General features: G+C 38.1%; 1 protein-coding gene across 5 annotated transcripts in view; it reads left to right on the forward strand.

Moving 5' to 3' along the window:
* Kyat3 (kynurenine aminotransferase 3) overlaps positions 1 to 20,474 on the forward strand; it is a 61,905-nt gene extending 41,431 nt beyond the window's left edge. For 2 of the 5 annotated variants that reach the window (XM_070006333.1, XM_070006335.1), the window contains 4 exons: positions 2,299 to 2,372; positions 2,633 to 2,719; positions 7,272 to 7,376; positions 18,742 to 18,962. In XM_070006333.1, coding sequence (XP_069862434.1) covers positions 2,299 to 2,372; positions 2,633 to 2,719; positions 7,272 to 7,376; positions 18,742 to 18,801 — 326 coding nt within the window. In that variant the 3' untranslated portion in view covers positions 18,802 to 18,962. Of the gene's footprint in view, positions 1 to 2,298; positions 2,373 to 2,632; positions 2,720 to 7,271; positions 7,377 to 17,069; positions 17,174 to 18,741; positions 18,963 to 19,810 lie in introns of those variants that run through there. The other 3 variants (XR_011368679.1, XM_070006334.1, XM_070006336.1) reach the window with 3 other exon arrangements.
* Positions 20,475 to 26,673: the final 6,199 nt, after the last annotated feature.

Below are 26,673 nucleotides of genomic sequence, written 5' to 3' on the forward strand. Positions count from 1 at the left end.
GTTGTATTAGTTAGCGTTTCTCATTACTGTGACAAAATACCTAACATAAAGGGGAATTAAATTATTTTTGGCTCAAGGTTTAAGGTGATTCTGTACATAGTTATTTGCCTCAGTGTTTCTGGGCCCAGAGCAAAACAAAACAGCATGAAATCAGGAGCACATGAGGAGCTTTTTCCCCTCCTGACAGACAGGAGGCAGAGTGGAGACAATAGAGACAGAGGGCTAACGCAAGATAGCACCCAAACAAAGCTTCCACCTCCTACTTTTCACCACCTCCCAACAATATTATCCTACTTTGACTCCAGCAAGAGACTAATTCATTTTGTAGGTCACATCTCATGATCTAATCATCTCTAGAAACTCCCTCACCCAGATGCCCAGAGGTGTACTTTACTATACTAGGTGCTTCCCAATTCAGTGAGGTTGACTATCAAGATTAATCACACACTTTTACTAAAGACAAAAACAAGAACTTTCACTATGTGGAAACGAGAATAAAAGTAAATCACATTATTTGTAACCATAGTGATTATTTACCTTTATGATCAATAGCAATGGCTGACTGGTTACTATTAATTGAACATTTATGACCTAGTATAGTATATGAAAAGCTTTACAAATACCATATTCTTAAGAAAGCCATATGCTATCATATTCTGACTGAGGTGAAATATTAAAAAGATAGTCAAGTAACTGAAGTTAATCAACTAATAAATAGAACTGGGCTTTGAACTCAGAGGTACATATTCTAACCAGTGAATACATGTTTTCTGCTAGCAGTCTTTCTAGACCAACATGCTTCATTCTAGAACTTGGAAGAATAACATTTGGTACAGGACAGGACAACAAATAAGGACAGAGTAACAAATAAGGAGGTTATTCCTGTTCTTCTGCTAAGATAATGAGATTCAAAAGCATGAAAGATATAGTGGGAACTCAAAAGCCAATATAGATGACTTAAATATGCTAGTACATTTGACTTAAACCATAAAGAATGGCTTTGCTTACTTTCTTGAGAATCTCTGTCTCAGGTATTTTGAGAAAAATACAGCTGAGCACTGGTGGGCTAACACCTATAATCCTAGCTACTCAGGTAGCTAAGAATTGAGGATTTTGGTTCAAAGCCAGCCTGAGCAGAAAATGTGTGATAGTCTTATCTTCAGTTAAACCCATCCAGAATTGAAGTTGTGGCTCAAGTGATAAAGAGTGATTGTTGTAAGCAAAAACTAAGAAACGACACAGAAGGGATGGAGGGAGGGAGAGACAGAGACAGAAAGAGAGAGAGAAAGAGAGAGAGAAGAAAGGAAGAAAAGAAGGAAGGAAGGAAGGAAGGAAGGAAGGAAGGAAGGAAGGAAGGGCAAGAAAGAAAGAAAGAAAAAGACAGAAAGAAAGAAAAAGACAGAAAGAAAGAAAGGAAGGAAGGAAAAAAGGAAAGAAGGAAGGAACAGAAAAAAAGGAAGGAGAAATAGATTTAAATTCTCTTTATAATATATAATTATATTCATCCCCCCTTTTCCCCTGTCAACACCATAGCAACATGGCAATATATTCTATTTTCCTAAGAAAAGAACTTCTAAAGAATGTTTTTCTAAGAGAAGTAGAATTTGTGTGTGTGTGTGTGTGTGTGTGTGTGTGTGTGTGTGTGTGTGTAACAGTAAAAAGAATAAGAATATGTATTTGAAGGGTTCATTCTCCAAATTAAAAATTTAGAACAGCATAGAACAGCACAATGTATGGAAGCCCAAAGTATGGAATGCTATACAGTAAGTGTAACAGGTGATCTATGCATTCTCTGTTTATAAACAAAGAACAGTATTATTTTATTCATTTAACAAATATGCTTTTCATTCTTCATGCTAGGAACTAATCAGCGAGTTGAAGATGTAACAGGCTGTAAAAATGGATTCTTTACCCTCATAATCTATTGGAAGATATAAGTATTAGTGAATATAGAGTTAGTTGTTATTCCTTAATTATGATGGCAGACTCTTGTTCCTAGGTGGAAAGGGAGTGTGGTGGCAGTTTATACATGTGCAAGTTGTGCATGATGATAACCACTGTACAAATGTGATTGGGTGTATGTGTGGCATCACCTTAAGCCATCTAGAAATCTCATCCATGAATTTCTCATATTGTACCTCATGAACAGGAGGAGTCTCCTGCATGTTCTGTGAATGTCTTCAGAGAAGGTTTGAAACTAAACCATTCAAATCAGGAGACATGTTTGAGTCTCCGTAGATGCCAATGAAATACGTATTGCTTATGTTCACAGGCACCTAATTTCCATCATTGTTTTAGATGCTGACCTCTCTGATATGAAGAGCAATGAACCTTATGACTATAAATTTGTGAAATGGATGACTAAAAATAAGGTAATATTGATGGATTTTGTGGTATAGTATTGTATTTTATATCAAAAAACTATTATTTTATCAAGGGAATTGTGTTCTTTTATCCAATAAATTTGTCAATGTGCTTGAAGAATATTAACTATAGTTTTGTTAGCTGGTGTTTGTTCCATTTGTAGCTTTTGGGGGAGATTTTGAAAAAAAAACATTTTATTTCCATGGTTTCATAATTCACATTTCCAGTATAGTACCTTTCCCGTTAAATCATCCTTTTTATTTTTCAGAAACTATCTGCCATTCCTGTTTCAGCATTCTGTAATTCAGAGACTAAACCACAGTTTGAGAAGTTTGTGCGATTTTGCTTCATTAAAGTAAGTTCTCCTTTCCACTTTCCATTTATAATACCTTTCCTTCCAATTTATGAGCACCTTTTATTTCTTTTTATAAAAAATATGCATATGTGCATTTTTTTATATTTGGGCTGTTGTCATGAAGTTGTGCATGTACCAGAACAAAACTCAATGTCTCTTAGAGGAGAGACAACGTAAGTCAGACACCTTTGCAAGGAGTATCAATGTCCAAGATATGATTAATAATTGCTAGGTGTGAAAACTCAAGAAAAGGAGACCAGTAAGTTTTGTGTGTTTTTGGCTGGTCATGGGGCTTGAACTCCGGGCTTGGGTGCTGTCCCTACGCTCTTCAGCTCAAGACAAGCACTCTACCACTTGAGCCACAGCGCCACTTCCAGTTTTTCAAGTGGTTTATTGGAGATAAAGAGTCTCACGGACTTTCCTGCCCCAGCTGGCTTTGATCTGAAATCTTCAGATTTCAGCCTCCTGAGTAGCTAGGATTATAGGCGTGAGCCACTGGTGCCCGGCTGAGAGACTAGTAAGTTTTAAGTATTCAGTAGAAACCTATCTAGAAGTGACCCAGAGGTAGATATTAACAAACAAGTAAATATTGGAAATATGTTAAGAAAACAAAAGGCAAATATGATCATAATGAGTTAACAGAAGAATTAGAACCATACAAAAGAACCAATTGAAATTCATTAAATTAAATGTATAATCTCTAATATGAAAGCTTAATGAGGGATAGCAGAGGACAGGGGAGGAGTTAAGGTTGAACATAGATCCAGAGTAATTGTCCAACTGAAAACCCAAAGCAGAATTTATAAACTCAACCTTTGATACATGAGATAGAATCAAGTAAAAATATACACACTATTGGAGTACAAGAAGTAGGAGAAAGAGAGGGAGGAGGAGGAATATGGAAGTAAAAGGTACAAGTATTTTACGAAATAATGGACAAAATTTTACCATATATCCTGAAAAGCAACTAAAATATCTCAAAAGCTCTAAACTATAATAGGATAAAGAAAGCAAAAATAAAACATAACAATAACAAAATTCTACACACTTCATAATTAAACTACTGAAAATCAAATGTTAAGAAAAGACCTTCACAGATAATGTGATATCAGGAAAATGAACCCTTAGATGTGTATTTTAATGTTTTTTTCTTTCATGCATGTGTTTCTAACGCATTTATAAGATTATCTCTTTGTTGCTTTGTATGTCCCTCCCCCACAGTATAACCCCTGCTTTCACTGTTTAAGGATACAGGTGGACCTGTTGCAACAATGAGAAGTACAAGTTGTCATGTCCAAAACAAGCTTTACAATGTCGGTGCGGGGGGGGGGGGGGGGGGAGGAATAGGATTGGGATGGGGGAGGGGGGAGGCTGGGAAGGGATATGAAGGGTAAACAAAAGGAGGAGGCTGCAATGCTTGGTAAGAAATGTATACATTATCCTGCCCATGTAATTGTAACTCCTCTGTACAGTATGTTCACAAATAAAATAAAATTAAATAAAAAAAAAAGAATATCTAAGCCTTACCTGGCAAGGGTATAAGTGAGTGATGGCAGGCTTGCTCAGCACTCACAAAGGCACTTCAGAATTTTATTTTAAAATTTTTTTATTGTGGAAATACTGTACAGAGGGGTTACAATTACATGGGCAAGATAATGAGTACATATCTTATCAAGCATTGTTGCCTCCTCCTTTGTTTCCCCTTCTCATCCCTTCTCATCCTCCCCCTTCCTCCCCACCCAATCCCCCCCACCACCACCCCCACCAAAGTTGTAAAGTTCTTTTATCAACATAACGACTTGTACATCTCATTGTTGCAATGGGTCCACTTGTATCCCTATTTAAACAATTTGTTTTTGCCCTTCCCCTCCACAAATTATACGGACATCAAACACAGTGAAAGCAGGGGTTATACAGTGGGGGAGAGTATTTTAAAATTTTTAAATAAATAAGTAAATCAAAGTAAAAAAAAAAAAAGAAAAGAAAAGACCTTCAAAAAAAGTGGTATTGCATGCTACTCAGAGACAGAGATCACAAAGATTATGATTGAATCTCGCTAGCTAGCTAGAGAAAAGGGGATTGTAAGCTCCCATCTCAATAAACAAATTAGATATGTTGGTACACATCTGTAGAGATTTATTCTAGCTATGTGGGAAGTGTACTTCAAAGGATCACAGTCTGAGGCAAACGAAACAAGAAAAACAACCATGAGATCCTATCTGAAAAAAAATGAATAAAGCAAAAAGGATCAGGGGGTATGGCTCAAGCAGGAAAGCACTTGCCTAGCAAGCATGAGGCCTTGAGGCCCTGAGTTCAAATCCCAGTACTATTTACACACACACACACACACACAGAAGGAAGAAGGAAGAGGAGAGAGAGGGGGGGAAAGAAAGAAAGAAAGAAAGAAAGAAAGAAAGAAAGAAAGAAAGAAAGAAAGAAAGAAAGAAAGAAAGAAAGAAAGAAAGAAAGAAAGAAAGAAAGAAAGAAAGAAAGAAAGAAAGGAAAGAAAGAAAAGAAAGAAAGAGAAAGAAAGAAAGAGAAAGGAAGAAAGAAAGAAAGAAAGAAAGAAAGAAAGAAAAGAAAGAAAGAAAGAAAGGAAAGAGAGAAAGGAAGGAAGGAAGGAGGAAGAAAGGAAGGAAAAAAAGAAAGAAAGAGAAAGGAAGAAAGAAAGAAAGAAAGAAAGAAAGAAAGAAAGAAAGCAAGCAGCCAGAGACAGACCTGTATATTTCACATACAGGAAAAATGAAATGTTATCTAGATTCTTATTATTAACAGTGGGGACCAGAATATAATGAAATAACATGTTCAAATCACAGAGATATAAAAACAAATCAGTCCAGTTTCTATGTCCAAGATAACACTCCTGCCAACCCTGGGGCTTGAACTCAGGGCCTATGCATTGTCCCTGAGCTTTTTTACCCATCCTGTCACTTGGAGCCACAGGCTTCATTTCTGATGCTTTGGTGGTTAATTGGAGGTAAGACTCTCATGGACTTTGCTGCATGGGCTAGCTTGGGACCACAGTCCTCGGATCTCAGCCTTCTGAGTAACTAGGATTACAGCCTCTAGTACCTGGCAAGAAAATTCTTTAATAATGAAAAAGGATGCTAGGGATGTGGCTTAGTGGTAGCACAATTGCTAGCATGGATTTAATCCCTAACCCTTTAACCAGATAAAGCAAAAGCTGAAAGAACTCAACACCATCAAACCTGTATTAGGAGATTCTGAAGATATTACCAGTTCTCAAATGTTACTGCTACAGAAAACAGTCTTAGTGAAATTAAGGCGCTTTCTATACTGCTTCACCTTCCACAAACTTAGTCAAGATGAAGTAAATGCTGTTTTCAACTGTCACGGATATCCTGTAAGCAAACTGTTGAAGACTGATCAGAATAGACTATAAATATTTATAACCTAACAGTATAAATATTCAGTTGATTGACATACACAAAGAAAGGCTGTCCATAGCTCTGTAGTATTACAATAAAAGGATGTATGCTTCTCCACTTTCCATGGGCTTATATCCAGATAAGCCTGATGGGAACATACGTTATCAATGCATGAAGTGTACTATCCAACTGCAGAGCAGGCTTAGTTTCACAGGCTACTGTGGCATTGTTGTTCCACCTCATTTTCACGTGGCTGACCTGGAGCCATCCTCTTACCACATATGGCTTGCTTAGGAAACCATCAACATCCAAAGCACGGTTTCTACTGAATATCTTTTGGTTTTGTACCATTGTAAAAGTAAAAAAAAATCATAAGTTGAGCCACCAACAATCAGAGACCATGTTTGCAAATACATTATTTGAGACTATCAATAGAATCAACAGAAGGAAGAAGAAACATCAGACTTCAATTTTAAAATAATAAACACAAGCCTCCTTTATTCTCTTCTTGGAGATAGTTCAGAAACAGTTCCCAAGTTTAATTCCAAATAATTCACAAATGCCACAGTGTCTGAAGAAAGGGGTGCAGGGAGGTTAGGGAAGATACTTACAAAGGACTTTATCTTCAAATCATGGACTAAGCCAGCAGATTGTATAGTCATTGCCATAAACAGTAAGTTCTGCCAACCTGAACTTGCAGAGGGAAGAAATAAGGAAGAAGCCTACAGTCACATGAGGCAAGTGAAAAGGAAACAGGTTAGCTGTAAATTCCCCCATTCATCTGTGCATAGTGTGGCTAAAGCTGTGTGGAAGCAGTGTGGAGAAGACATATTCAATTAGAGACAGCCCATTCATTAGTAGGGAACAAAGTCTGAAAGACTGGCTTCTACGTTAGTGGCATTAAAGTGTACCGTGAGCCTGGGAACATTTCCACTGTCTCCCAGCACCGCTCCAATTCTCCACTATAGAAATAGGCAAGTCCATTTCCAATCATAGACAGCAGGTAACACACCCATTACCCAGAAGCAGTGCCCGTGCATACAGTGGGAGCTTGCCAAGGGAATTCTACCAACAGTGTTTCATAATCAAAAAAGGAACCAGCGCTGAATCTTTAAAAGGTCACAATGACACCAGGTATCAGTGTCACATGCCTGTAATCCTAGATACTCAGGAGGCTGAAACCTGGAGCATCAAATGTCAAAGCCAAGCCAGAAAGAAAAAGCAGCAAGACTCCATCTCCAACTAACCAGCACAAAGCTTGGCTAGAGGTATGACTCAAGTATAGTATATCAGACATAAGTGAAAAAGGTGAACAAAAGCAAGGGGCCCTGAGTTCAAGCTCTAATGCAGAGGAATACCTTGCCTCAAGAAAAGTTGTGGGACATAGATATATCTGTGATAGTAGGCTTCAAATACAAAGAAATAGTTCAGCAGGCATCTAGACAAAAAGATAAAGGTCTCATCTGGGGCCAAATGAGGACCAACATATCAGCCCTCAGCATTGGAAGACAGTTTAGGAATAGCTGCAAGTTTCTAGAGGACTGACACACCCACCTGCACCTCTTAGGCTAAAAAATAAAATAACACCCAAACATGCCAAGGTAATGGAAAGCTAAAGGAAGCAGCTGAACTCCAGGACACAATGAAAGTGTTAATAAGGCCAAAACACTCTTACAATGTTAAGGGTAAAATCCTCATCAATCCTACCAAAGTTCTAAAAAGTTGTGAAAGGATGTTCAAACTCACAATAAAATTGATGAAAATTAAAGCCCCAATAAAATTTTATTTCAGGCTGGCACTGGTGGGTCATGCCTGTAAGCTTAGCTACTCAGGAGGCTAAGATCTGAGGATCGTGTTTCAAAGCCAGCCCAGGAAGAAAAGTCTGTAAAACTCTTATCTCCAATAAACCACCAGAAAAACAGAAGTGGTGCTAGGGCTTAAGTGGTAGAGGGCTCACCTTGAGCTGGAAAGCTAAGAGACAGCACCCAAGCTGAGAGTTCAAGCCCCACGACCAACCAAAAAAAAAATTATTTCATGTATTAGATTGATAGGCAGCATTCAAAACAGCTAAAGAATCTTGTAAACATTCTCACAGTTTGAGTATAGGGTAAAATAGGTAAAATTTCTACAATGGTTAGTTTGAAAGTTTCCATCCAAATGTAAATATGCATACCCTTAGAGCCAACAATTTTATATCTAGTTTTTCTCCCCATGGGTTTTCTTTGACATTTTGAATGACTTATAGTCAAAGGTTTTCATTGGAGCATTATTTCTAAATCGCAAGATTTCAAAGAATCATTCTTCATGTGCTGCTTGATGCATTTCAAGGAATATATGAACCAACTCCCTATTAGTGATAACGCATAAGCAAAGGCCCAATGGTTTCTCTGCACACATCATTAGTAAAAATGGGAAAAAAATAGACAGATGAATCGCTAGATCAACAGATGTGTTTAGTGCTTGAACTACCACTCCACAGATACATAATAAAATTCTAGAGATGCTGAGGGAGATAGGCTGGCTGACTCTAAAGGTTTTCTGGCTGACTTAAAAATATTTTCAGGCTGGGTGTGGTGGCTCATGCTTTATTTTATTTTTTATTTCCTGGTGGTACTGGGATTTAAAATCATGGCATCAGCATACTGAGCTTTCTTTGCTGAACTACTTGAGCCACACCTCTCACTCAGTTTTTTGCTGGTTATTTTCAAGTAAGATCTCATGCCTTTTGCTTGTGCTGACATGGGTCCACAGTCTACCTAATTTCTGCCTTCCGAGGAGCTGAGATTAAAGGCATTAGTCAGCTAGCTGAGGAGAGTAATGCTCCAAGACTGGCCCAAACAAAAATTGTGAGGCCCTCTCTGAAAAATAACGTAAAATAGGGAAGCTGGAAGGCATGGTTCAAATGGTAGAGCACAAGAGCAAAGCCTTAAGTTCAAACCCCGGTACCACTAAAAAAAAAAAAAAAAAAAAAAAAAGATTTTTAAATGCATTCAATATGTTTCAAGAACCTAAAAAAAAAACTATTTCAGAATAAGTTGTCATTCTCATTATTGATGATACCCTATTACCACAAGTACATCATTATAATGTTCACCATCAGCAAAGACATTTTTCTCAAAATGCACAACATAATGAAGTCAGCATGGAAAAGTTACTATCCCATCCAATGCTGAGATCCAACCCAAATTTTACTGATCCCATCACGTTGTTTATGTACAAGTAGGTCTAGACCAGAATCCTGCCAAAGGCCATTAGTCTAGGCCAGATATTATTCCACCTGCAATCTGGAATGGTTCCTCTCTTTGTCCTTTTGGTTTCCCTTTTTAAAAAATTTTCTTTCTTTACTAAAGTTTGAACTCAAGACCTGGCACCCTGTCATATGGGCCACACTTCCAGACCAGTTCTTTCACTGGTTATTTTTTTTTAATTTATGTTATTTTATTTGTGAACATACTGTCCAGAGGGGTTACAATTACATGGGCAGGATAATGCGTACATTTCTTACCAAGCATTGCAGCCTCCTCCTTTTGTTTACCCGTCACGTCCCTTCCAAGCCTCCCCCCTCCCCCCCAATCCCAATCCTTCTCCTTCCCCCCCATTACCCCCCCCCCCGCACCGACGTTGTAAAGTTCGTTTTGGACATGACAACTTGTACTTCTCATTGTTGCAACAGGTCCACCTGTATCCTTAAACAACTGGTTTTTCCCCATCTCCTCCTCAAGTTATACTGACATCAAATATAGTGAAAGCAGGGGTTATACTGTGGGGGAGGGACATACAAAGCAACAAAGATATAATTTTATAAATGCGTTAGAAACACATGCATGAAATAAAAAAAACATTAAAATACATATCTAAGGGTTCATTTTCCTGACATCACATTATCTGACCTTTTCTGCTTGACTCATGCTTATACTAGATATTGCAAATAAGGGAAACCATGGGACCTATGTTTCTTTGGGCCTGGCTTACTTCACTTAATATAATTTTTTCCAAGTTTTTCCATTTCTTAACAAATGGGGCAATGTCATTCTTTCTGATGGAGGCATAGAATTCCATTGTGTATATATACCACATTTTCTTGATCCATTCATCTACTGAGGGGCATCTGGGTTGGTTCCATATCTTAGCTATGGTCAATAATGCTGCAATAAACATAGTTGTGCTGGTAGCTTTAGTGTGGTCTTGTTTGTAAACATTTGGGTAAATGCCCAAAAGTGGGATTGCTGGGTCATAGGGGAGTTCTATGTGAAGACTTTTGAGGAACCTCCATACTGCTTTCCAAAGTGGTTGAACAAGTTTACATTCCCACCAACAATGAAGTAAGGTTCCTTTCTGTCCACATCCCCTCCAGCATCTGTTGTTGTTGTTAGAGTTCTTGATTTTTGCTGTTCTAACTGGGGTGAGGTGATATCTCAATGTTGTTTTGATTTGCATTTCTTTTATGGCTAGGGATGTTGAACATTTCTTCATGTGTCTATTGGCCATCCTTTCTTCTTCAGAGAAGTTTCTCTTTAAGTCTTTCGCCCACTTATTTATTGGGCAGTTGTTTCTTTGAGGATTTGTTGTTGGGGGGTTTAATTTTTTGAGTTCCAAGTATATTTTAGATATGAGACCCTTGTCCGTTGTATGGCTAGTAAAGATCTTCTCCCAATCCGTGGGCTTTCTATTGATCTTGCTAGCTATGTCATTTGCCCTGCAGAAGCTCTGCAACTTTATGCAATCCCATTTGTCCAACCTTTCTTTGATTTGTTGTGTTTCCGGGTCTCTATTCAGAAAATTTCGGCCTGAGCCAAGGAGACCTAGGGTTTCTCCTATTCCATCCTGTAATGTTTTCAGAGTGTCTGCTTTGAGTTCAAGGTCTTTGATCCATTTGGAGTTGATTCTGGTGCAGGGTGATATAAAAGGATCTAGCTTTAGTTTTCTACATGTAGTTAACCAATTTTGCCAGCACCATTTACTGAAGAGGCTGTCTTTCTTCCATTTTATTGTTTTAGCTCCCTTATCGAAGATTAGATGGCTATAGGTCTGTAGGTCCATTTCTGGGTTTTCAATTCTATTCCATTGGTCCTGAGGTCTGTTCTTATGCCAATACCAAGCTGTTTTGATTACTATAAGTAGAGTTTGAAATTTGGTATTAATATTCCTCCAGCAGTGTTCTTTCCGTTGAGGAGCGTTTTTGCTATTCGGGGTCTTTTATTGTTCCATATGAATTTTTGGATTGCCTCTTCTATTTCCTTGAAGAATGATGTTTGAATTTTGATAGGTATTGCGTTGAATTTGTAGATAGCCTTGGGAAGTATTGCCATTTTCACGATGTTAATCTTTCCAATCCAGGAGCAAGGGAGGCTTTGCCATTTTTTAAGTTCTGTGTTGATTTCCTTTTTCAAGATTTTAAAGGTTTCATCATAGAGATCCTTCACTTCTTTAGTTAATTCCTAGGTATTTTATTTTTTGTGGGGCTATTACAAATGGAGTTGCTTTCCTAATTTCAGCTACACTTTTCTCATTGTTGGCATACAGAAAAGCCATTCATTTTTGGGGGTTAATTTTATAACCTGCTACTTTGCCAAAGTTTTGAATCAGCTTGAGTAATTTGGGAGTGGAGTCTATGGGATTCTTTACATACAAGATCATGTCATCTGCAAAGAGGGAGAGTTTTATTTCTTCTTTCCCTATTTGGATCCCCTTTATGTCTGCATCTTGTCTTATTGCTGTAGCTAGGCATTCTAATACTAGATTGAAGAGTAGTGGAGAGAGTAGGCATCCTTGTCTTGTTCCTGAGTTAAGAGGAAATGGCTTTAGTTTTTCACCATTGAATATAATGCTGGCTGTAGGTTTGTCATATACAGCCTTTATTGTATTGAGGAATGTTCCATGGATTCCTAATTTTTCCAAAACCTTCATCATGAAGGGGTGTTGGATCTTGTCGAATGCTTTTTCTGCATCTATTGAGATAACCATGTGCTTCTTATTCTTGCTCCTGTTGATGTGATGAATAATATTAATTGATTTGCGTATATTGAACCAGCTTTGCATCCTTGAAATGAATCCTGTTTGATCGTGGTGTATGATTTTTTGGATGAGTTGTTGAAGTCGATTGGCCAAAATTTTGTTGAGAAGTTTTGCATCAATGTTCATCAAAGAAATGGGTCTATATTTCTCTTTCTTTGATGAGTCCCTGCCTGGTTTTGGGATGAGGGTTATGATGGCTTCATAGAATGTGTTCGGTAGTGAGCTTTCTCTTTCAATATCATTGAAGAGTTGGAGGAGTATTGGTGTGAGCTCTGCTTTGAAGGCCTTGTAAAATTCCGCTGTAAAACCATCTGGTCCTGGACTTTTCTTAGCTGGGAGGTCTCTTATTGCTGTTTCTATTTCAGTACTTGATATGGGCCTGTTAAGATAGTTTAACTCATCTTGGTTTAGTTTTGGCATGTCAATATTTGCTAGGAAGAGGTCCATTTCTGTCAAGTTCTCAATCTTATTAGCATAAAGTTTTGAGAAGTATTCCCTTATAATGTTCTGAATCTTGGTTGTTTCTGTGGTGATGTTTCCATTCTCATCTCTGAGTTTATTAATTTGGGTGTGTTCTCTTCTTTTTCTGATAAGATTTGCTAAGGGTCTGTCAATTTTGTTAAGTTTTTCGAAGAACCAACTCTTTGTTTTTTTGATTCTTTCTATAGTTTTTTTGGATTCTAATTCATTTAATTCTGATTTAATGTTGATTATTTCTTTCCATCTACTGGATTGGGGTTTATCTTGCTGCTCTTTTTCAAGGAGGTTTAGATGTGTCATTAAATTGCTAGTTTCAGATCTCTCTAATTTGTTGATGTAGGAGCTCAGAGCTATAAACTTGCCTCTGAGTACTGCCTTTGCTGTGTCCCAGAGGAGCTGGTAATTTGTGTGTTCATTTTTGTTGAATAGCATGAACATTTGAATTTCCTTTCTAATCTCTTCCATGACCCACTCATGATTCAGCAGTATGTTGTTCAGCCTCCATGTGATGCTGGACTTTCTTTGGTGGCTTTTGGTGTTGAGTTCTAATTTTATTCCCTTGTGGTCAGAGAGAATGCAAGGTATAACTTCAATGTTTCTGAGTTTAGACAAGTTTGCTTTGTGGCCTAAAATGTGGTCTATTTTAGAAAACGTTCCATGTGCTGCTGAGAAAAACGTGTATTCTGATGCTGCTGGGTGAAATGTTCGGTAAATGTCTGTTAAGTCTAGTTTATCTATGCAGCTGTTTAGATCTGCGGTTTCTCTGTTGAGTTTTTGCCGAGTTGATCTATCTAGTGGGGAGAGTGGTGTGTTAAAATCCCCAACAATTAATGTCTTTGGATCTATATGGGATTCGAGGGAAAGTAGTGTTTCTTTGATAAATTTTGGTGCTCCATTGTTTGGCAAATAGATATCTAGAATTGTAATATCTTCCTGAAGGAGAGATCCTTTAATTAGTGTGTAGCGACCTTCTTTATCTCTTCTCACGAATTTTAATTTGAAGTCTATTTTATCTGATATTACGATTGCAACTCCCGCCTATTTATGGGGGCCATTTGCTTGGTAGATTTTGTTCCAGCCTTTAACTTTGAAAATGTATTTGTTTTTATGGGCAAGATGTGACTCCTGCAGGCAGCAGATAGAAGGGTCTTGTTTTTTAATCCAACTAGAGAGTCTATGTCGCTTAATTGGAGAGTTCAGTCAGTTAACGTTAAGAGATAGAACTGAGAGGTATTTGGGAGTTCCTGCCATGTTATCCACCTTCTTGGGGGCTGTGAAAACTGGGTTCTTCCTAAGGTTCTTGGATTCTCAGTTTGGGTGCAGTTTCTTGGCCTTTGTTGCGTTCTTGTTGGTTTTCTATGTGTAGGACATCTTTAAGAATCTTTTGTAGGGCTGGTTTGGTGGAGATGTATTGTTTCAATTTTTCTTTACTATGGAAGGTTTTTATTTGGCCTTCAGTTATGAAGGAGAGTTTAGCTGGGTACAGTATTCTTGGTTGATAGTTGTTTGTTTTTAGGGCATGGCATACATCATTCCAGGCTCTTCTTGCTTTGATTGTCTCTGCTGAGAAATCTGAGGTGATTCTAATTGGTTTCCCTTTATAGGTGATTACCCTTTTATCCTTGACAGCTTTAAGGATCTTTTCCTTGGTCTGAGTTGATCCTGTGTGGATTATAATGTGACTGTGGGATGTCCTATTCTGGTCTGGTCTATTTGGGGTTCTAAAAGCTTCTTGTATCTGAATAGGCCTATCTTTTTGTATGTTTGGGAAGTTCTCTGCTAGGATCCTGTTAAACAAATTTCCTAGTCCATTAACTTCTGTTTCTAGGTGCTCCTCTACACCCATTATCCTTAGATTAGGCCTTCTGATGGTGTCTTCCAGGTGTTGGATAGATCTATCATATTTCTTGGACTTGTCTTGGATGGTTGTATGTTCTTTCTCTATAATATCTAGGCTGTCTTCAATCCCTGAGATTCGATCTTCTGCATGGTCTAACCTGCTGTCAAGACTCTCTACTTTGTTTTTTATCTCTTTTCCTTCTAATTGGTCAGCTTTGATGGCTTCAAGTTCTTTGTTGAAGCTCTGTTTTAGGTCTTGTATGAATTTCTTTACTTCCTTAATTTGGTGTTTAGTGTTTGTTCTCAAATCACTTAGTTGATTGGTTATGGTTTCTTTGGACTCCCATTCCTTCTGTTGGGTTCCATTCAGCATTCCCTTTGTGGTCTCCCTAACTTCCTTCAGCTCTTTGTTAGTGGATTCCATGAATGCCTTTAGTGATTTTTGTGTATTCTCTACCTGGTCTCTCAATTCCTGTATTACTCTTTGATTAGCTTCTTCCCGTTCATGGGATTCCTGTAGTTCTCTTTCCTCTCGTTCATGGGATTCCTGCAGTTCTCTTTGAGTGTTCTCAGCCTGCTCAAGCCATTCCTCCCTTTCTCTTTGAGTATTCTCAAGTTGTTCATGCAAATCCTGTATCAGTTTTTGAGTAGCTTCCTCACGCTTATGATATTCCTGTATAAGCTTTTGGGATGCCTCCTCTCTCTCCCTTTCATGATCATACAGAGTCCTTTGTAAGTTGTCGAACTTCTCATTTATCATGTTTGCCAGCAGTGTTTTTAGAGCTATTTGGGAACTCTCCTCTGGATTATTCATTATCTGTTCTGACCCCTGATTATCAAGATTGGGACTTGAGATATCCGGATTTGCCATTTTTCTAGTGTTTTTTCGGCTTACTCTGCCCATTTGAGATGAAAATAGCACCAGTTTTGTGCTAGAACACTATCTTAAGGCAACCATCAATCAAAGTTTGCATTTGTACAGTCAATAGTCTACAGATACAATCTAGTTCAACAGATACATCTATTCAACATCAAACAACTATATGTTAAAGTACTTCGAACCGCAGAGAAGAATTTGGAAAACCAGAAATGATTACGGTTAGGGAGAGATGTGGGTAGAAAATAGGAATAGATTGGTGTGGGGAGGCACAGGGAGAGTTAACTATGTCCTAATCCCAATGCAGGAAATAGGTTGGGTAGGATGCAAGTAGAGAGAGAGAAAAAAAGAAGAATGGGAAAGGGAAATGAAAAGAGACCAGAAAAAAAAGAAACGTAAAAATTAATATTATTATGGAGATTAAAAGACCATCTGTTTAGAGAGGAATGTGAGTATATTAATAGAAGGGTAGGGACATAGAGGAGAAGTGAAAAACTTAAAAAAATGCTTAAAATATTATATAGGTATAAAGAGGTAGTACTGCTATTAAGGAATTTAAGTCTCAGAGGTTTTGAATTGAGTAATAAATTTGTGGATTAAGTGTGTACACAATGGGGGATAGGGTCTACTAGTTAACTACGGGTTTATCTGAGGATGTGCAGGAAAAGAGTTAAGTCACATACAGAAGATCAAAAGAGAAGAAAAGGTGAAAAGGATTAGAAAGGGAGAAAAAAAGATCAGAAGTTCAGTAGAGCTAGACAAAAAAACAAAAAGATAGTTAAGAAAGAAAGAAAAAGAGAAAGAAGACAAGAAAAGAAAGGAAAACACACATTCATGTGTTCCTAAAATAAAAATTATAAGAGGAAAAAAAAGTTACTGGAAAACAATTATTTTTTCAAAAAATGCAAAAATTAAAGATTAATAAAATTTTTAGAAAAGGAAAAAAAATTTATATATATATATATATATATATATATATATAAGGTACCAAAAAAAAGAAAAAAAGAAAAGAAGAGGAAGAAAAAAAAAAAAAGTTCTTTGATTTTTTTTTTGATTTTTTTTGGGAGGGGTGGGAAGAATCCTGTATCTCCCTTTTGTCTGTAACCAGCCTCTTGTTGGAGTCTCTGGTCAGCTTGAGGTCCTGTGGCTTGATTGGTTTCTTAAGTCAGTTTGTTCGAACAGGCAGAAAAATGCTCTGCTTTACCCAAGCTTTTGAGATCCCCCTCCCAGATTAGTTTACTGGGAAGGTGATCTGCTTTGAGAATCACAAAAGAGGGGGATGCAGTGGTGAGGCTAGGTTCTGGGTAGGGTTGAGGCCTTTCAACAATCAGTAGCTTTTTCCTGGGCCTAACACAGATCCCAGCCTGGAGCCGTTCTCAGGGTTTCTGTTTTTCAATTGATTGTGGAGGCTGCTAGAGGGAGGGGCAGCCTCTAGCTCTGGTTACCCAGTGAGGAAAGCCACTCCAATGGCTGGTGCCTGAGCTGGGTGACTTTTCCCTGGATGGAGCCGAGTCTGGCAGGTCACTTCGCCGTTAAGTTCTTGTGACCTGCTAGATGACTCATTTTATTCCAAGGCCTGGGTTGGTGCTGGCAGCTCCTCCGAGCTTTGTCGGTATCCAAGATGGAGATCACCGGTGCTGGCGGGGGGAGTGGTGGCCTTCCCTCCTCTGCTCCCTGAGGAGTGAGGACGTCGGGCTTCTACTCACGTCGAGTCTTGGATCCTGGGTCGTCTCTGGTCTGTGAACTGCAGGATGAAGATGTCCGCTCCTTGTCGGTTCTTGCTGGTGTTGAGTAGAATCCGCTCGCCTGCTGTGTCTGGCTCCTTCGTCCCGGACTGTCTGTGTGAGCACTCAGGTAAGGCCTGGGCTGCGGACTCCGCCGCGACCCTGCCGCCGCCACCGCGGCGGCTGCTGGCAGGCGCTGAGATGTGTCTTTTTGCCTTGGCTTCCCCTCTCTTGTCTAACTCTCTGTCCTGTGATGGCACACTTGGTGTGATTCTCTGGCTTAGGACTGTTCACTGGAACTCTAAAACTGCTTTCTATGCGAGAGCTTGTTCAGATTCCAGCTTCTCCTCCGCCATCTTCCCGGAACTCCCCTTTCACTGGTTATTTTGAAGGTAGTCTCTTACCTTTTTTGCCTAGGCTAACTTCAAATTCTTTGATTCTCAACCTCTCAAGTGCCTGGGATTCCAGGCATGAGTCACTGTGGCCAGTATTTGGACAATAGTATTGAAGCCTGATGTTTCCCCTTGATTAGTTCAGGTTGTTCACTTAGACAGGAAATCAGAGAAATGATGCTTTCTTCTTTTTGTTGAATTAGGTGGCACATGATTTCAATTCTTCCTGTTACTGGTGATGTTCATTTAATTGCTTGATTAAGGTGTAGTTTGCCAAGCTTTCTTTTAACTTAACTTTTTTCCATTAACAATTTTAAATATTTGTGTATTAAATTATGGAAATATTCCAGGCATACCATCAAATTATTCATTTTATCTAGTCATTGTCTTAGTAAAAAAAACTAGGACTTCTGTCTTAATCAGCCAATTATTACTATTACTTATTTTGAGATTCAGATTTCCCCAGATTTGGGCCATTAGGACCTCCTTTGAGCTAGCTTTCTTTGGCATGTCTCCATCATTTTTTGATCATGTTTTTATGTTCTCCATGACAAGATGTACTAGATTTACCTTATTGTTATTTACACCATTCCGCAATCAGCCATTTTCAGTGAATCTTATATCTTTTACTGGAAAGTGCTGTTTATCCAAAATCTGGACAGTAAGAGAGCTTACTGCTGTTGGAGTGTTGCTGATCTCAAGCCTCCCAATTGACAGAGGTAGAGAATATTTGAATGTACAAGCACACACAAATATTTATTATATAGACAGTACATATCCAGGGGTTATTGGTTTCAGGACTGCTCTAAATCCATATCTACCAATATCCACAGATACTCGGGTCCCATATATAATAGTGTACTATTGGCATGTAAGCTATGCTCATCCTTCTATATACTATAAGTCATCTCCAAGTATGTAAATGCCATAAAAAAGTTACACTGTATTGTTTAGGAAATCCTGTCTCTGATCGGCAGTTGGGTAGATATGGAGGGCTGTTTGCACACATTTTTACATCTGCACTTATTTGTGTGCAGATATATTGAACACCAGCACAGGATTTGCTCTTATTTTCCTCATTTCCTTGCTTGTGATTCCCCTCTTCAACACTGAGGAGCTTGGTTCACATTATTATTTGTTTCATCAATACCTCTGACTATGATCACTCTCCCATGAATGCCACTACATAGATGTCCATTATCCTATTCTGGCATTTACATTTGGAACCAAGGGTTGCCACTGCCCCATATGGTTATTCTCACTATACATCCTTGGCATCCCATGCCAACCTGTCATCCTCCAGCAGATGTGCCCTCTGTGCCCTCCTCCAAGTCTCCACACCAGCCTGCCTCTGGTCTCTGCATAGAAACCCTCCTTGCCCATTCTGGGCCTCCACAGGTGGGCATCCACTTCCCTTAACCCTATCTATTGACTTTTGTGCCAAATCTTTCTGGTAGAGAGGGAAATGAGAAAAAAAAAGAATTAGAAAAGCTGAAGAAAAACCAGAAAGAAAAGCTACATTTTTTTAGTGCTTATCCTTTGGTTTAGCCGTAAACCAGAGATATGCCTGTCCTTTTCAATAATGTTATTTTTTTTCAATAATTATATTGGAATTTTGACAGGAAAACGATTAAAGTCATGTTTATAATGGACTAAATTTTCTTGGTTCAGAACAAAGTATGCGAAATAATATGTAAAGTTCAGGAATAAGCAAATGAAAGTATAAGCACATTATTTACTTTTTTATTATGAGATGTATACTTGGGAGATGGAGGAATTATTAGGGGAAAGTATGAGGGATGGAATGGATTGCTGTTTGGGAGTTTCATGTGCGTGTGTGTGTGTATGTGTGTGTGTGTGTGTGTGTGTGTGTGTGTGTGTGTGTGTGTGTGTGTGTGTGTGTGTGTGTGTGTACTGAGGCTTGAACTCAGGAGGTAGGCACTTTCCCTTAGATTTTTCACTCAAGACTTATCATTCTATCACTTGAATCATAGCTCCACTTCCAGCTTTTTGGTGATTAATTGGAGATAAGAGTCCCATGAACTTCTCTGCCTGGAGCTGGCTTTGAACTGTGTTCTTTAGATCCCAGCCTCCTGAGTAGCTAGGATTACAGGAATGAACTACTGGGGCTAGGCCCTAATATTTTTTCAATTCTAAGCTCTTCTGTACTTTTTTCTATAATTATAGTTAGTCTGATAAACTATCCTCTCATCTTTTGGTTCTATATTTGCATTTACACTGAAAATTTTTCTTTACCTAGGATAATATTCACTTAAATCTTTATTTAGTCCTAGTATGGTTATCATGTATATTTAAATCTTCATCGTGAACTTGTATTGGTATGTGATTATTACAATTATTTATTTAATTTCCAGAAAGACAGCACCTTGGATGCTGCTGAAGAAATCATCAAGGCATGGATCACACAGAAGTCCTGATGTGTGCAGTGGAGGTTAATATAATTTCACTTGATGACTAATTTGAAATTGTTACTTGATGCTACCACCTGCTGGAGAAAACAGATATTTTGGTAGCGATTAATTTAAATAAAAATTAAAAAATTTCCAAACAATTCCCTTTCTAAAAATGGTCAGTGCCTCATGTTTTAGCTATTCAGGAGGCTGAAATCTGAGCATCACTTGATCTTCATTCAAAGTTGACCTAGCAGGAAAGTGAGACTTTTACCTCAAATTAATCAGCAAAAACACTGAAAATGGAGGTGCGGCTCAAGGGGTAGAGTGCCAGCCTCTGCAACAGCAGAAGACCCTTAGTTCAAGCCCTAGTACTGGAACAAAATAATAATAATACAAATGCAGCAGTGGTACTCACTAGAGACTCTGCTGAAAATGAACTGTACAACTTGTGATTGGAGATGTGAGGGGGAAAAATGGGAGAAATGAGAGAAGGGGTGACATTGTCCAAAAAGAAAGGGATTCTTTACTTGACTTATGAACTGTACCCACTGTACATCACCTTTCTAATAACAATTTTAAAAACCAAATAATAATAATAATAATAATAAAATACTTTCCATGATCATTTTATGAGTCAATATACTATAATGGATAAGAACTGTGGGAATTAATAGACTTAACCTCTCAGTGCAGTTTCCACATCACTATCAAAGGGAACAAAAAGGTACTAAAATGCTGGCAAATACAACCACTCAGATAATGCAAGCCAGTTTCATTTCTCCATTGTGTAAAAAATTAACCAGTTAACTCTCTGACCTCTGTCTTTGGTTTGTCTGTGAATTTTTAGGCCCTCCCAGTGGACCTTGCTCATGGTTTTGCCTCTATTTCATATATTACCATCATTTGGAGATGGCTTCAAGGTCCACACGGACAATGATAGACAATCTGACATCTTCACATTGGGTCAATACTGACCTCCACTCCACTTCGGCAACCACTCCCTTGGACACACCTTGAGTACCTTTCACTTTGACATAATACATTCATCATCTTACACTATAACTATCCTTCTTGCTTGCACCCTCCTCCTCTTTCTCCTTTTCTTCTTCCTCTTTCTCTTCCTTCTCCTCTTCCTCTTCCTTGTTCCACTCTTCCTCCCCTCTCCTCTTCATCCTCCTCATCTGTTTTTCAATCCAAACTGTCACTTTCTTAGTTAGTGCAATTTCAAAACTCTTACTTCTCAATGACCCATAGCTCTCTGATATCAGAATCAACTAGGATAACTTATTAAAAAAATAGAGTCTGTTCTTTACCTAAGACTTGCTGAATGAAAATGTCAGCATCTGGCCCTTCTGGGTGATTCTTACACAGATTAAAGGTTGGCACAGTCACTGCTGCAATCCAAAGAGCCCTCAATTTTATTTTGGTTCCTCAACTGGTATAGAGTTCATCATCCATTACTTCAGCCAAGATATTTTACAGTCTTGAATTACTGCCCTCTTTTTCTAACTCTCTTACCTGGCCCAAAAGAGATAACAACTCTGAGATTCTGAACTTGATGCCTGAGCCCTGGTTGCTGAACATTGCTGAAGCATTGCACTACTAGACACATTCTAGCAGCTATGAATTCACATCATTAACCTAAACTAAACCTAATCCTAAACTACACACACACACACACACACACACACACACACACACACACACACACACACACACACACACACATTTACACATTTACCTATGGCCACAGCAGCATTTCTTAATATTCCCCCATTCTCTGTAATTTAAGAAAAAAATCTAAGCTCTATTCTCCTCCCACAACTAAAGCTACCATCAGCAGCAAAACTGAGTTATTGCAAATAACCTCATCTGCTGCAGCAATAAACAAAAGGCTGACAGAAACTATCTTGTCTTCCTGAAGTCTCTCCAGTGAACCTCTACCTATCTGCCTTGGTACTCATGCTTTCTTCATTTCCTCTGGTTATGTCATCCCTCAGCCTGTCCAGGCAGACAGGATGGGGTGGGAGTGGTGATAAAATGGGGAAGATTGTTGGTTAAAAGTTTCCAGGCCTTTAACAATTTTTTTTAAACTTCCCAGGCCCAGCCAGGAAGACGTAGGCTCAGAACCCCAGGACCCAACTATTGCATAGCAATTTAAGCCTCATGGGTAATGGTTAGACTGTTCACTCTGGCTGAGGGCTCCTTAAAATATTTACCAGGTTTTAAACTTCCTCCTTGCAGCCCTGGGCTTTGTCAATTGGTTAAATACATTGTTCTGCTTCTTCATTCTGTTCTGTACGCCTTCAAAAATGAGGCATGCTCACATCTCCCCCATCTTAGAAAAATATTTCTCCAAATTCTGTCTAGTACTCTATAATTTCTTTGCCTTCGGGTAAAAATATCTTTTTTTTCTTTTCTTTATCCCTATGTGCCAGTCACTGAAAGCAATTCTCTGTTTTGTATCAGTGAAGAAAAGCCTCCTCTCGAGCCAGAAGAGAGAAACTAAATCACAAATAATATGAAACAGTTTATGTGAAAACTTACATGTAAGAAGTGCATTGCTAATAAAGTAGAACAGGAAAGAAGGAAATGAGAGTGTGGGGAGACACATCTTGGCAATTTTCTATGGTGTACTCAGCTGGGTTTCATGGAGGTGACTTGGAAGCAGAAGGAAAGGAAGGAAGGAAGAAAACCTTGTGGGAATCCTCAGTGCATTCTGGGCAGGAAGAACACTAGTGAAACAGGAAGGTGCCTGTCATATTTGATGGCTTGACTGAAAGAAATAACCAAATGAGAGAGTAGTAGGTTTTTGTTTCATCAGAGAACTTACACTAGACCTCAAGATTATCATGGTGGTCTTGGGAAGGTAAGAAGTGGTCATCTTCTGGATGTATGAATATTTTCTTCAGCTTCTCCCTACATTCAAACACATCCTCTGTATGATATCCTAAATCATATCTTTATTTTCGGCAATACTGGGTTTAAACTCAGGGCCTCACTTGCTAGGCAAGGTGGATTTACTGCTGAGCCATGTTTCCAGCTCCTAAATATCTGTAAGTCATCATTTCTCTTTGCCCAAGTGTCACCATGCTGGTACAGGCCAATGTCAAGTTTCAACTTTCTAATAGTTCTTTCTGCTTTTCTCTGTTCAATCCATAATCACTAGGGACCAAATGAGCTTTTTAAAATGCAAATGAGGTTAAGATACATAAATTAGTTAAGAATATTTATGTGGTAAGTTACTAAAACCTAACCCATGTGGGTGTAAAACCAATGAAAGAGAACTTTCTGTCTCAGTTGAACATTTTAAGAATAATCTAATTTCAGTTATAACTATTGATCAAGAACTCAGATTATATTCTGTTACAGGTTTATCCATCTCACAGGTTTGTCTTCTGTGTGTCAATAATATTGTTAGTACTTCCTCTCCCCCACACTCTCAAGAAACATTTTCTGAATATCATGTAGTTACACTTGTACATACAACAGGAGGCACTGTGTTAGAAGCTCCAGAACATAGAATATTGAGTTATTAACTTGTCTTCAACCAAGTGGGAAAAAGGGTTAGTGAAATGGTTTGGACCAATCTCAGGTCAACTCCACACAAATTGCTTTGGTTGAAAGAAGGAACAGTATGAAGAGAAGAAGAAATGGGTAAGTAAACATCATAAGTGACTCTTCTTTTTACTTCCCTTATTGCTGTTCACATGAGGGCTACTCTCTTCATCAAGACTTCTAATGCTCCATGATATGGAGTCTGCGTACCCTTCCAGGCTCATCTTTCCCAGTCATTCTTTGCTACTCAAAGATGTAGACATACAACTCATTTCAGTTTGTCAACTGATCCCTGGCCTCTCAATCCTCTCTAGCATATGTCATTTCCTGATACTTAAAACATACTTATCTTAGATCCTATAAGGTTAGTATTATATTTCAATTTGGCTAGAATTGAAATATAAATGAAATTTCAGAGGCATTCAGATATGTCATGAGCCATTGCTCTGGATATTTTTGTGAGGGTGTTGTGAGATGGGGTTACCATTCAGATTGATGGGGTTTTTGTTTATTTGTGGGGGCGGGGGACAGGTGTTAGGGATTAAACTCATAGTCTAAATGTACGCTCTCTGGCTGAGAAACTTAACCCTGTAAATCAGAGATTTTTGAGTTAAACAGTATCCTTAGAAATGTGAATCAGTATCATCCAACAAGAAAAAGGCTTGAATAGAACAAAAAGCTGACTTTCTGGCAAGACAAAACCTTCTAGTAGACTGCCTTCAGAGCTGTATTACTACATCAGTTTTTCCTGGTCTCTACACCATTAGTCCAGTTTATTGGTTTTGTAGCCTTCATAACCAAGTAAACCAAAAGTAAAGACAACTTGTCTATAAATTTCCAGTTAGGTAAGAAGTCTTCTATGACATGATGCCACACAATAATAAGAGATATAGATTTTGCACAGCAAGTTGTGATAAAATATTTTATGGATGATTTGGCTCTCAAAGAATAATAATGAAGTCAGGCACTAGTAGCTCATACCTGTTATTCTAGTTACTCAGATAACTGAGATATCAGGATCTTGGTTGACAGGCAGACACATCTGAGAATCCTGTCTCCAATTAAACAGCAAAATGCCTTAAGTGGAGATATGACTCAGGTGATAGAGCACCATCATTGAGCAGAAAAAGAGGACAAAGTACAGAGTTCAAGTCCCAGTCCCAGAGAGCATGTATGTGCACTTGCGCGCGTGCACACACACACACACAATAATATTAATAATTATGTTCATCTACTTTGTCTTCCTTTGTGGGCAAGGTAAAAGATGAAATCTTCTAAGACTACCTTCTACTTCTTCCTTCCTTAGAAGCCTGGAGAAATGACAGCCATCTTGCATTCAGGCTACAAATAGTAAGGGAGTGAAAGTTTTTGTAGTATGGAGCACACATGGAAGGAGACTGGGACCATGAGAACAAGTGCAACATGGTAACTACCCTTAGATTTCATAATGAATAACACAAATAAAACACCATTTATGTAACCAAATACAGTAGCTTTCTGTTATTGATAAATGAATGATTTACTTCTGACATGGATTTTATAATAGAAAGGTCGAAGACCAACTGAACTACCAAAAAGAATTGAGGCAGAAAAAGAGGACCATCAGAAGTCTTTTTCAAAATCTCAGGCAAAACAATAATGAGGCTCTGAAGGATTTGAAATAAGAGAAAATAAAGTTATTGCAAATATTCTCAAATTCAGGAATTTTTCCCATCATTCTTAGGATGAAAACAATTATATATTCATTAATATATAATTAAAATTAATTACTTTTTAATGTAAAAAGGAATCCTAGCTACTTAGGATACTGATAGCTAAAGATTGAGGTTTGAAGGAAAGTCTATGAGCCGCCTATCTCCAATTAACCATCAAAAAGCTGTAAATGGAACTGTAATTGAGAAGTGAAATAACTATATAATATAGGGATATAGTTATTACTATATCACTACGTAAATATATATAGTTATATAACTATATAACAATAACTATAACAACATAACAAATAAGATTTGAGGTGATTATGTGGAGTCTGGAGGAAAACCTTCCAAGCTGATGGAATCACACGGGCAAAGGAAGCAACTTGAGCTTGTGTGGTTTTCAAGGATCTTGCAAGGAAGCTAGGGTAGGTAATAAGAGTGATGAAGTCAAGGAAAAGTAATGGGAAATAAGAATAAGGAGAAAAAGAAGAAAAAAAACCACACCTGGGGGCTCAGATCATGTAGGAACATGAAAAATCATAGTGGGAAATTTGACTTTGACACTGAGTGAGACAGTCATTGTAGAATTTTGAGCAAAGAAGTTTTGTGAGCTCTTCAAAATGATCACTTATAAAACACTTGAAGTCGCTGGGTGCCAGTGGCTCACGCCTATAATCCTAGCTACTCAGGAAGCTGAGATCTGAGGATTGCGGTTCAAAGCCAGCACGGGCAGGAAAGTCCATGAGACTCTTATCTCCGATAAACCACTAGAAAACTGGAAGTGGCTCTGTGGTTCAAATGAGCTGAAGAGCCGAGGGACAGCGCCCAAGCCCAGAGTTCAAATTCCACTACCAACAACAACAAAAACCATCCATCAGAAGTCACTTCCAACTATGGTACATGGGTATGGGGGCTTTCCTGAGAGAATAATATTCCAAAGGGAAGGGTTTTAGAAACCTGAGCAGTTTTCATGCTTTCCCATGTATGTATGGGTTAACAGAATGCTTCAGAAAATATTGTGTAAGTAGTGTTATGACATCATATCAAGATTTATTCAGAATACAGAGTTGTGATATTTAGAATACAGACCTCTGAGCTTTCAGCTAAAGCACCATGTTTATATGTTTATACATTTAATAGATGACTAATGAATTTATGAAAATAGTACTTCTGACAGGATCATTATTCTTACTATAAATGGATCCAATATTATGATTTTATTCCCTTAACATTGAGAATTTTTCCACAAAAGTTTTTAAATGTTATTTTCATAAATGTAAAGAAAATTAGTAATGATATAATATAGTGGAGCTAATGTTGATTAGAAAATCCAATTGTTTCTTCAATTTACTCTGATATATTCCAAGAAAGCTGTTTGTCAGCAGGTGAACTTCTCATTTAATTGGCTTGATTGAGTAATTATGTATATTCTCAGAGCAGCAATAAAATTAAAATTTCATGTCTAGTAACATAGTAGAAGTTTTTGTTTTGTTTTGTTTTACCCTTGGGTTTATCCAGTGGAGACCAGGAGATATCTTATCTTGGAAGATGAGGAGGAAAATTTTGTAT

This window comes from Dipodomys merriami, unplaced genomic scaffold (genome assembly GCF_024711535.1).
Source record: "Dipodomys merriami isolate MVZ:Mamm:240054 unplaced genomic scaffold, mDipMer1.0.p SCAF_7, whole genome shotgun sequence".
Taxonomy (NCBI): Eukaryota; Metazoa; Chordata; class Mammalia; order Rodentia; family Heteromyidae; genus Dipodomys; species Dipodomys merriami.